Raw genomic sequence first — 13,066 nt, 5'->3', positions numbered from 1 at the left:
CCTGGGGGAAGGATATTGCAAAATCTCCATTCCAACCCCACTCTGGGACCAGCCAGAGGTGGTATTTGCTGGTTCTCCAAACTTCTCAAAATTTCCACTACCGGTTCTCTGAAGTGCTCAAAATTTCCGCTACCGATTCTCCAGAACCTGTCAGAACCTGCTGGATTTCACCCCTGCAATTTATTTATTTATTTGTTCAACTTGTATGCCGCCTTTCTCTGAAGACTCAAGGTGGCTTACAATGCATTTAAAAACCATATATATATGCCAATGAAGATGCTGTGATGTTTCTAAGTGTAAGGACCAATTGTAAGTCACTTTTTTCGGTGTTGTTATAACTTTCAACAATTACTAAACAAATCATTTAAACTCAAGGACGATTTGTATTGTGCATATTGCTATACGCTGCTTAAGAGTCCATTGTAACTGAAACCCAATAGAACATTTATTCATTTACAAAAATGACACCATACATTCTTGAGAATTATCTGTGCCCATAGCTTCATCATTACTGATGTTAAAAACTGTGATGGCACAGAGATTAGAATGTAGTATTGCAGGCTAACTCTGCCCACAGCCAGCAGTTCGATCCTGACCGGCTCAAGGCTGACTCAGCTTTCAATCCTTCCAAGGTCGGTAAAATGAGATTGTTGGGGGCAATATGCTGACTCTGTAAACCACTTAGAGAGGCCTATAAAGCCCTGTGAAGAGGTATATAAGTCTAAGTGCTATTGCTATTATCAATGTTATTTTGACAAAGCATTAGGGTATTAAACGAACTCAAGGACTATTTGTATTATGTATATTGCTGTATGCTGCTTAGAGTCCATTGAAACTGAAGCCCTATAGAAGATTCATTCATTCATAAGAATGACATATTACGAGCCTCGGTGGTGCAGCAGACTAAAGTGCTGTTAAGTGCTAGCACTTAGCTGCCAGCTGCCTGCAATTAGTGCAAGTTCGAATCTCACCAGGCTCAAGGTTGACTCAGCCTTCCATCCTTTCGAGGTAGGTAAATTGAGGACCCGGATTGTGGGAGCAATAAGCCAACTTTGTATAGAATAACACTGCTTGGGGGGGGGGAAAGCCCTAATAAGCAGGTATATACAAAAAAGTATGCAGGCTATTGCTATAAAGCCGCCCTGAGTCTACGGAGAAGGGTGGCATATACATTGGACTAATAAAAATAATAAATAAAAATATACACTCTCGAGCAATAACTGTCTCCGTACCTCCATCATTATCGATGTTATCTTCGCAAAGCATTTCCATAACAACATTGCATCCCATTCCGCTCCAGCCCACTTGGCAGACACAGTGCCATCCATTTTGGTCAAGGGTGCACCTTCCATTTCCATAACAGAGACCAGGGCATCCATCTGCAAAGACACAACATAAAGAAAGCATCGTGCATTATCTCTCCTGCAAAACAATACACCAGCAGGCAATTGGGATTTTGCAATGGGAACGACTGCATTAGATCCTCTCTTTGGATAAAATGAGATCACTATTCTTCAAGGCTGTTCATGAATTTTATACGCAAATGAAAAACTAAAGCTCTCTGAAGTTTGCCATACCATTAACTGTATATTTATCCAGAATATTTCACAGGATTTTTTTCTTTCTCTCCTAGTCCTTTTCTATCTATACATCATGAATGTAATGCCCCTTAAACTGCTTTTCCTAAAGCCACAAATTGTCTAAGACAGGGGTCGGCAACCTGTGGCTCTGGAGCCGCATGTGGCTCTTTCATCCCTCTGCTCTGGCTCCCTGTTGCTAGTCGGCTCCACAATTGACAGGGCTTTTGGTTAGGACAGGTAGAGGAAAAGGGACGCCGTGCTAGGAGGAGACTCTATGGTGGGGGAAGTGGACTTCCGGTCAGCAGAGGAGAAAGGATGCCACACTAGGAGGGGTCTCTATGGTGGGGGAACTGGACTTCCAGCCGGCTCCAGAATTAAATGGGGGGCTTCCGGTTAGGACCTTTGTGGCTCTTTGAGTGTTTAAGGTTGCTGACCCCTGGTCTAAGATATCATCTAAAATATTTGTGTCAGCATCTAAGGGTTTCTCGAGAATGCGTCTTCAGACATTGCTCAGGTTTTTTTTTTACGGGACTTAAAATCATTTCTTTCATTAGGGATCCAGCTAATCTTTTCATTTAACTCTTCAGATAGGAAAATCCAACATTGAATGCCTAGAGGTTTACAGATCTAGAAAAATGGATTATATCCAACACCATATCAAAAAACTTTTTTTAATGAAAAATTTATCACTGGTTGTGATAATCAAATAAGAGTTTCTCACGCATTCTTCCCTTAGTAATGCCTTAGTAAAATCATTACTTAGTAAAGTCTCAGAACCTGTTCTGGATTTCTGGCACTTAAACCACTGGTGGGTTGCCCCCCGTTCGGACCGGTTCTATAGAACCAGTAGTAAAACCGGCGGAAGGCTCCGCCCACTGATCCCAACGTCATCAGGAAGCTTCTGCGCAGACCCGTTGTGAACCCGTAGTAAAGGTAAGTAGAACCCACCCCTGACTTAAACTGTAGCATTTCCTGTTTCTCTGTTGCGTCTTCATTAACTATGACTTTTCTGCCTATGAAGAAGTTCATTTCCCAGACAAATTTCTGCTTATATTATCTGTTGTTTTTCACAGCGTCTTCATATTTTGGTAGCTCAGTTCTATTTTGTTTGTTTGTTTTTTTAAATTATTGACATGTTCTACTGCTTCCAGTTTTCTTAGCCATCATGGACGGTGCACGCAGATAAAAGTAGGTTACAATTTTTTAAATACAAATTGCATGATCCATAATCTGTGTGTTCAAGGAAGCATGTCAATAGTAGAAATTACCTTTTTCCAACCTTTCGCCTTCGAAGAACAGTTTCCAAAATTCCCTGTATAAATATAATTCTATTTAAACAATGCAATGTATTAACATTTATAAGAACACAATAAAAAGGAAGGGAAAAAACATTCCCAGGCAATGCTGCCTGCAAATTTTTGAGTGATGCCATGCAGTTCTAAGCTATCTTCAGCCTGCTAAGTTTGGAAGCATGATTTCAATGCTTTGTTTTTTTTCCTTTTTCCATTTTATACTCATTGCAGCCTGATTTTCAATTCAAGAAGCTGCATATAAACGGGAGTTGCTTGTAGTGTTCTGAAGGCCCTTAATTATGCTATATTGATTAGTATGTCTGAATGTTCACAATAAACTGTGAGTCAGCAGCTACATCTAAAAGCAAATAAAAATAAAATAAAATATGTACTTTAGCATGCCTACTGCACTCCTCAGTTCCTCGTCCTAGTAGACAGTATGTCTGAACACTCTTACCAATATTTTCTTACTAATGGCCAGTCATAAAACACCCATTTACTAGGTAAAGTTGTTCCTATCACTTCTCTAGAGCAGCCCTAGAAACGTCTCAAGGATTTCACCTTAATTTTGCTGGGTTTTTTTCTGTGTGAAATGGCAGACCTTCTTCTTCTTCTTCTTCTTCTTCTTCTTCTTCTTCTTCTTCTTCTTCTTCTTCTTCTTCTTCTTCTTCTTCTTCTTCTTCTTCTTCTTCTTCTTCTTCTTCTTCTTCTTCTCCTCCTCCTCCTCCTCCTCCTCCTCCTCCTCCTCCTCCTCCTCTTCCTCTTCTTCCTCCTCCTCCTCCTCCTCCTTCTTCTTTTTCTCCTCCTTCTTCTCCTCCCCCTCCCCCTCCTTCTCCTCCTCCCTCTCCCTTCCCCATATGGTGCATATGCAGGACCCAAACATCATATAAATAGAAAAAACATTGTGAGATTGGTGTTGAGCCAATAAATACATCTGTTGGTGTTTTCTGAGCTTCATAGTTTTTTGGGAGACGTTTTGTTACCCAACTAACTAACTGTCTATGGAGATTCCCAGTCATCCAGGTCATGGTTGTCCCAAAGATGCTTTTTCAAGAGGCAACTAGACTTTCTGCGTTTTTTTTTAAAAAAAAGAAGTTTTGCTTGGATGAGAAGTGAAACTTCTTCAAAGAAAAACGCAGAAAGTCCAGTTGCCTCTTGAAAAATCACCTTTGGGCCATCATCATATAGTAAGATGTGAGTAAAAATGGCATTGTCAGACTTCCGATGCTATCTCAAAATAAATGAATTTCCAAACTGCCAATCTTTAAGGAAATCTTCTCTTTATTCGAGTACAGCAACCGGATCATGACTCGATGCGGACAAGACTGACCTTTTGCCCCCCAATCCCTCCCTTTCTGATCACCAATTATCTGCTTCTCATTGGCTATCTTCCAAGTCACTCTCCTGACTTCTTGTCTCGTCATTTCACAGGAATGTTCCCCCCTCTTCATTTCCACGGAGACCGGGCTTCAAAAGGATTTAGCAGGCAAAAGTTCAGGGCTTATCTCCCTTTTCTATGTCAGCGCTGAGACGCTGACAGGCATTTGCTGCCAATTTATATGTAATAGTCTGCACTGCCAATCCTATTGAAGGTGTGGATTCCTTCTTGATGGTACCTTGATTAGAACATTATTTCTTCACTGGTTCTTTATCTGGTGCTTTTTCCTGCTTCTCCGTGTGTTTTTGCTAGGGAGAATGTGCTCTGTGTGTTTTCTTTTTCTGACTTTTGATTCTGTCTTTTCTACAGTATCTAGGTAGGTTTCTCTCTATGTGTCTGTTGATGGCTGATTTGTCAGAATGCCAAAGTTCCAGGAATTCTCTAGTATTATGAATTGGTTTGGTTTTTGGCTACATCTAGAAATCAAAAGACTTTGAATCAACTTGATATAACCTCTTCATCTGTATTCTTCTTCATTTTGAATGTCATACACACAATGAATACCATTCTATTTCTTATTACAAGAATTGCTATGTTTTGCTATGAACATAAATGTTTAAAACCACTGAGTACTGTTATTTACTGGTCTGGATGATATATAAACATAGCTATCTATATCTATATCTATATCTATATCTATATCCATCCATATCTATCTATCTATCTATCTATCTATCTATCTATCTATCTATCTATCTATCTATCTACAGTATCTCTCTCTCTCTCTCTCTCTCTCTCTCTCTCTCTCTCTCTCTCTCTCTATCTATCTATCTATCTATCTATCTATCTACAGTATCTATCTATCTATCTATCTATCTATCTATCTATCTATCTATCTATCTACAGTATCTATCTCTATCTATCTATCTATCTATCTATCTATCTATCTATCTATCTATCTACAGTATCTATCTATCTATCTATCTATCTATCTACAGTATCTATCTCTATCTATCTATCTATCTATCTATCTACAGTATCTATCTCTATCTATCTATCTATCTATCTATCTATCTATCTATCTATCTATCTATCTATCATCTATCTAAACTATAAAAATGCAAATCCACACAACAGCATTCCTAGATGAACTCAATAATGAAACAAGCATAGCAGTAAAAAAAAAGAAAAAAAAAGGAAACAGTGGCCTGGAAATTATTAAAAACTGAACAATTGAAAAAAGCTTGGTCACAATTGTTTAAAAGTCATCCTCTTTGCTTTCGTAGGAAAAATAAATAAATAGAAGAATCCAATTTCAATTTCAACATTCAATCCAATTTCAAAGTATAGTACTCCTTCCAGAGTTGTATGATAATAGTTTCAATCCGACAGACTCATAATTGCAACACACCAAAGCACAGAATAACTGGATATGTGATTAATAGACTGCATTTCTGCACCATAAATTTTGCTAGCGCATGCCTCGTTATTGACAAAGGATATACTGTATACCCACTAGCAGTTTGTAAGGTCAATGATGGAGTTTATAGGAGGGGAACTGTAAACTTTATTTTGCAAGAATGCTGAGTGTTGTTCTCACCATCCTACTAATGTGAGAAGCACCTGAGGCTTTGTTTCATATCTTCTGAACCTGAAAAACACCTTAGAATGAATAATTTATCTGGCAGCGCCTTTGGTTGTGACAATTTAAATACACATTCTAAATAGGTTGTGAGTTCACACGGGCCCACAAATTCAACCGTGGGAGCAGATGAGAAACCAAACTACGTGGTCAATTAACTGAAAAATTTTTCCTCCTTTTTTTGTACCCGCTTTGCTGTTGTTGCTGTTAAGGATGAATGTATCTTTTTGTTTTGTTTCATTTCGTTCATTTGTTCGACTGTTTTATAATTTATTTTCTATGATAAAACAAATATATATATATATATTAAAAAAAAGAGAATCCAAGCTACATGAGAAGAAAAGAACACATGATGATATTCAACTGTTCTAAAACTTCAACACAGTTACAGTTTGGTGGAGAAAACAAATCTTTCAAATTTTTCTTAAAGTTGGCAGTTAAAGATGCCCAGACCTGGAGTGGTTGAAACAAATCAGTGAGGTTTCTAACAAAATGAAATTCAACACACAGAAAAGTAAAATCTTACATTTAGGCAAGAAAAACCAAAAGTACACATATAGACTGGGTGAAACCAGGCTTAATAGCAGGAACTCTGAGAGGGATCTTGGAGTCTTAGTGGACAACCAATTAAATATGAGCCAACAGTGTGTGGCGACAGCCAAAAAGCCAACACAATCCTAAATTGCATTAACAGAAGGATACAATCAAGATCAAGTGAGGTACTAATACCACTCTGTAAAGCTTTAGTAGGACCACACTTAGAATCCTGCATCTCGTTTTTTTCACCACACTATAAAAAAAGATGTTGAGACTCTAGAAAAAGATCAGAGAAGAGCAACCAAGATGATTAGGGGACTGGAGGCTAAAACATATGATGAACGGTTGCAGGAACTGGGCATGGCTAGTCTAGTGAAGAGAAGGACCAGGGGAGACATGATAGCAGTCTTCCAATATTTGAGGGGCTGCAACAGAGAGGAGGGGGTCAACATATTTTCCAAAGAACTTGAAGGCCAGACATGGAATAATGGATGGAAGCTGATGAAGGAGAGATTCAACCTGGAAATAAGGAGAAATTTTCTGACAGTGAGAACAATCAACCCATGGAACAGAAGTTGCCTTCGGAAGTTGTGGGAGCTTCATCACTGGAAGCTTTCAAGAAGAGACTAGACTGCTGTCTTTCAGAAATGGTGTAGGATTCCCTGCTTGGGTGGGTGGGGTTGGACTAGATGACCTACAAAGTCCCTTCCAACTCTGTTAATCTGAATCATGTTGCATCCAAATGAAATTTAATGACAATCAAGTTAATTTAAAATTTGTGTGTAAGATTAATCCCCCCCCATTAATTCTCCCTTTCTTTCATATCAACATTGTGATTGGGTGACTGATTTTTAGAGAAACTCCATGGGGGACACCGTCAAATTTGGAAGTTTCAGATTACAAGTAGTCCTTGATTTGCAACAGTTTATTTAGTGAATAAGTTGAAGTTACAATGGCACTGAAAAAAGTGACTTATTGCTGTTTTTCATATCATTGCAGCATCTCCATGGTCAGGAGATCAAAATATGGACACTTGGCAACTGGTTGATATTTATGATGGTTGCAGTGTCCCAAGCAGGGGGAGGTCATGTGATCCGCTTTTGTGACCTTCTGATCATCAAAGTCAATAGGAAGCCAGATTCACTTAACAACTGTGTTGTTTCACCTTAACAACTGCAGTGATTTACTTAACAACTGTGGCAAGAAAGGTTGTAAAATAAGGCAAATCTCACTTAACAAATATTTTACTTAACAACAGAAATTTTGGGATCAGTCGTAGTCGTAAGTCAAGGACTACCTGTATGGCTCTCTCTTCTACAACTGCTGATTTGAAGCTCTGAAAAGGCGAGAAAGAAATATATCTTCCACTTGGCCTTTTCTTCCTTGCAGCTCTCACATTCACAGCATCCTTTTAACAATTGGTGAATTTAACACAGAAGGAAGCAGAATGACATACTGCATTTATGTACTGAAACGAAAACAAATAAACCTTTCTGTATTAATTTGCCATTCAGCTGATTGAGATTAAGAGCTTCTGCTGTGGTTTAAACAGGCTATTTACGATGTGTATGAATGGAAGCTACCATTAATCTAATCCTGTTACCAAAGTAGCCATTAGAATGGGTTTCCAGTAGAAACAATAAGTACAGTGTTTTTAATCATCATTGTTATCTGTCTAAGGGTGTTGTGTTGTCAGTTTGAAATACAGACTGTGCTCCAGATATATAAGGGCTCCAAATTCTTCTATACGTCTGTGCATTATTAGCCTTTCTTTTTTTTTGGCATAAGCCTACCAGAATGTATAAGTGTTGAACCAAACAGAGATCCCTCTATGTAGGAGAAGGATAGGCAGACCCTTGAGAGGGGTGGAGTCAAGAGAGGAATCAGCCTAGAGTCATTATATTCCCACAAACAGCCGAAGTCGAAACCCTCTTGAATTCCATTAACTCTTATCTAACACCAATTTACTGCTGATCCCTGCCAGAAAACACCAGACAGCATCCTGCTTCTCATGAAAGAAACCATATTATATCGTTTTAAGCTTTTGTGCTTCTATCAGTACAAGGAAAGATTGAAGGCAAACGAGGTCCAGGCAGAAGAAGAACATCATGGCTTCAAAATCTAAGAGACCGGTTTGGGCAAAACTCAACAGCACTTTTTCGTGTGGCTATTGATAAAAATAGGATCGCCAACATGATCGCCAATGTCCAATGACGGATATGGCACAAGAAGAAGAAGATCAGTACACAGTCAGAGTCACTCTCAGTGTGAGATGGACATTACCTAAATTTGATAACCTGTTTAAAATTGAACCAAGAAGATAAGCAGTGAAAATGTAGGGCTTTTTTTAAAATGGAAAGCCAGAAATTAAACCAAAAAGGTCCCTTAAACTAAACTGAGCAAACTACATTCTCTTGATAAAATTTTGGTACGTAGCTGACATGTTCTTATTATATTAGAGAGCCAAGTTTCCTGCATTCAATTAAAATATTTATGGACAAAAACCCTTTGGGAATTCCTGAACAACAATTTGCCAAGACTTACTAGTAACTGACTTGGGAGAAAGATATTATTTTTCATTAGAATATAACAATTGCATTTTCACAGCTAAGGAATGCCTTCTGAAAAGATCTGAGAATTTTAGATTTGTATTAGAAATATAATTAGAAATTAGCCTTGGGGATAAAGGAAACAAAGATAAATGAACAGTTTTAATAACTTGGCTAATATTTAAATCCTATCAAGGCAGAGAATATAAGAATTAGTGTACTTAAACTGTTTCATTTTCTTAAATTAATTTAAAGTGGATATATGTTTTTTAGCTATTCTCTTGATATTATTTTGTATGGACTCACTATATCAAAGCAGCTCACTTAAGCTGATCTGGAACAAAGCAAGGCTACTGCATTTAATTTTCAGGATGTCTAGTGAGGATTTTTTTTTTCTCCAAAAGTGAACCAATAGCAGAAGAGACCGATGAGATCAGGAGCTGCTTCCCCAAGCAGGGAAAAAACCCCAAGCAGGGAATCTGCATCCCAGATCTTACCTGGGTAACTCCAGAGTATCATTCAATTCTGTGAGAAAGATAATAGGTTAAGATCCAGAGTGCCGAAATATTCAGGTTAAAAACAGAAGCTTCTGTGACCTTCTGAACCAATGCAATTCGGTGGTTTAGGAGAGAGTCTTGAACTCTGAGATTGAAAGTTGGCCAGTGGAGATGACCTTCTGTGGGAAGCAACATTCTGTGTCCTCTTGTGAGGAACGGCTAGAATCTTCGTTGCATTGTTTGATTCACTTTGCTTTCTCCTAAATCTTTTCGCACATGAAACATTTTTACAGCTGATCTTTGAACTGTTGCTGGAACTCTGCTTCACACCTGGATGGTTGTTGTTTGGCTAGAAGGAAAACAATTTTCTGCAAATGCCACAGATTCTTTGTGGGGCGTAAGGGCATAAACCTAGTTGTTGAAAGTTTTCTTCCTACGCTTTTCCATGAGCAGCTTCACCCATTAAACATTCTCTTTGCCATAATAACTAAGTGACAGAAGCTCTGCAGAAATTATTTTCCACAGGTATCTTCTGACTTCTAAAGAAACAGGTCCGCTCAACTTCTTTCCTCATTCCACAGCCATCTCGCCTTATGATTTGAATTCACGGGGATTTGATTTTGTTTTGGAAGTCAAAGCCAACACCTTCCTCATCCACAATGATCAGACACACCTTTTATTCGCAGAAGTATAGACAGCTAAGAGAGGAAACAAATGTTTCCGAAAGAAACTGACTTACTAAACTTACAAAGATTCATCAAGAACTCTTTTTCATGGCCCTCAAAACTGGAAGTAGAAATTATGGGTACAAGTTGCAGTGACCTAAATTTTGTTAAATGATAAAGGAAAAACTTTTGGTACTGTTAAGATCTGTATAGCTGCAGATCATTTTGTCTCTGGAGGCTGTGGGTTCTAAATCTCTGGAGGTTTGTAAGAGGCTGAATTCGCCAACTTCAACTGATACTTCAATTGGTTTTCCTATACACTGCTTCAAGGTGCTGGTACTCACCTATAAAGCCCTTCATGGCATGGGCCCGGGGTATTTGCAGGATCACCTCCTACCGGCCTCCCACCGCCCAGTGCGCTCACATAGGGCTGCCCTCCTCCGGGTCCCCTCAGCCAGACAGTGTCGGCTGGTGATCCTCAGGATGAGGGCATTCTCTGTGGTCGCACCGATCCTCTGGAATGGGTTGCCCACCAGGCTCCGGATGGCCCCCGACCTCCGGACCTTCTGCGCCGACCTAAAGACCTAAAGGCTCTTTCAGCAACTTCCCTGATCTGCCATGGATTTGAATTTGGGGATTTTAAATTGGTTTTTAATATTATTTAACTTTATCTATTGTCGGGTTGTTTTATTGTTGTGAGCCGCCCCGAGTCCTACGGGAGAAGAACGGCATATAAATCTGACAAATAAATAAATAAATAAATAAATAAATACATACATACATACATACATACATACATACATACACTGCAGAGAGTCAGTCTAGAACATCTTTGAAGTCCCTTCCCACTCTGCAGTTCTGTGGTTCTTTATCTGAGACACTTCCTCCTCTTCTTAATGCCGTGTTAGTTCCAGATGCGTAACGAGAAACTAAGCTGAGCTACAGTGCCATGGCTCCCCACCCCCACCCCAGAAAGACTCAGAAGAGGATCACATTTTTCACACATCTTCTCCATTTCCCTCACTGGCCTTATTATCACTTCCAGTTTTGCAAGCTGTTTGAGCGAGCACCCACCACATCTTTTAGCTTTCAGAAGGGCATGGATATGAAATCAGGCGAAGTCCTTTCAAACAACTAAGCCAATTCCTTTAGGGAGTTGTGTCATCTATAATACAGCATCATCTTACATAAGACTTCAGAGAACTTCCTTCTCTTGGGGTATTAAAGGCTGACTTCAGGGAGCTGTCTATGGTCCTGACTTTGCTTAAAGGCCTTTAGTTTGATGTATCCCAAAGAGATTCGCCCTGATTACATCCACTGCTCCTTCGAGGCTGAAGGCCTGAGAGAATAGTTTGACAGCCATGAAATAATCATGCCCCATCTTGCAGAAGTCAAACTGTCTGTTTAATTGCAACTCTGAAGCTTTTTGCTTTCAATGCAGTAGAGTTTAGTGTTCTTTTTTTTTTATTGAAAAAGTTTTCAAATACAAATTTTCCCCCCTTTTTTTCCCCTCTCCCTCCCCCTCCCTAACCCCCCCTCCCCACCCATCCCCCCCTGTGACTTCTTCATAACAAAAAAAAAACCTAATTCATAACAGATTACTTACTCCCTCCTCTAGATATTGACCTTTACTTACTAAAAGTATTATTAATATTATAACATCCCCCTTTATCCATACATATCAAAAAAGAGAAAAGAAAGGGAAAAAAAAAGACATTATACTATGACATTATAGAATAACTTCTCCACTTTAAAACTATACGATAAGTCCTACTTTAACATTTAATCTTCTATATATATTACTATAACATTTCAAAGCGGCCTTCCCCATAAAATCTAGTTTAACATTTATTCCACTCTATCCATTTCCTCCACTCCCCTAAATATAACACTTAAAAATCCCTTTTCTTAGACTAATCAATCTACTAACTAGCTTATTCACCCACTATCAGAGTTTAGTGTTCTTGATCCAGAGTGCAGAGTGCAAACCAGACTGAATAGAGCTAAAATGCGTCAAGTTTGCAATCATGAGTGGCTACTAGCTTGTTTTCGGGTAATTTCCTTTCTTGAGCTATCCCAGTTTGGGTCAGGTACACGCAGATCTCACCTATGGTACAGTGGTCTCCTTCCCATCCAGGGCTGCATTCACATTTTCCATCTTTGCACTTTCCATGCTCCGTGCAGTGAGAGTTGCATGTCCGTTCTTCACAAGTGGGGCCTATCCAACCTTCTTCACACTGGCACACTCCTTTCGCACAAACACCATGCGCGCCGCAATCCAGTGTGCAGAGCTCTGTGAGAAAGCCAAAATGGGAGATCCAGTTATTTAAAGAAATATTTAGAAATTGGGACTGTTTGGTGTAGTAGATAGGTGCTAGCTTAGGTACCAGGAGACTCTAAATTCTAATTCCACCTTAGACACTGGATGATTTTGGGCCAGCCCCCCTCTCTCAGCCCACCTGACAGAGTTATTGTTGTGGTTGAAAATTGGAGGAGGAAGGAGTATTAGGTATGTTTGCTACTTTGAGTTACTTATGAAGTAATAAAAGGTGGGATAAAAATCTAATAAATAAAATATTGAATAGGTTGTTTCCTTGGAATAAGAAAAACAAGTATGGGATGTTTCTGAAGTTGATTCATTTAACCAGCTCTCTAGGAGGTCTACAGGTCAATTTACATCTGTATAGGATTCTTTGAGTGACCAAAAATCAGATAACATCATCTATAAGCAAATTATTATAGTTTATAATTCATACTTTGTAGCAGAAAAAAAAATCCTACTTCTTTAACATTTGCATTATGTTTTCCTCCTTTTCACCTGCCTCAAGGAAGCTGTTTTTCATCTAACAGAGCTTGGGATTCTCAGGAACAAAAATAATGTCACTATATTGAACTCTACATACCTCAGTCTTAAACGCTTTTAAAA

The 13,066-nt window shown here is 38.9% G+C and overlaps 1 protein-coding gene across 7 annotated transcripts in view; it reads right to left on the bottom strand.

Annotated features, from left to right (window-relative positions):
- TENM1 (teneurin transmembrane protein 1) overlaps window positions 1-13,066 on the bottom strand; it is a 1,253,741-nt gene that overhangs the window by 114,545 nt on the left and 1,126,130 nt on the right. For all 7 annotated transcript variants that reach the window (XM_060692076.2, XM_060692082.2, XM_060692081.2 and 4 more), the window contains 2 exons: window positions 12,248-12,433; window positions 1,233-1,379 (listed from right to left, as the gene is read on the bottom strand). In XM_060692076.2, the coding sequence (XP_060548059.1) occupies window positions 1,233-1,379; window positions 12,248-12,433 (333 nt within the window). The remainder of the gene's footprint in view (window positions 1-1,232; window positions 1,380-12,247; window positions 12,434-13,066) is intronic.

Source organism: Pantherophis guttatus, chromosome 12 (assembly GCF_059756535.1).
Source record: "Pantherophis guttatus breed Tessera chromosome 12, ASM5975653v1, whole genome shotgun sequence".
NCBI lineage: Eukaryota > Metazoa > Chordata > Lepidosauria > Squamata > Colubridae > Pantherophis > Pantherophis guttatus.
Note: the sequence above shows the minus strand (reverse complement) of the source record. Positions and strands in the feature narration are given on the sequence as shown.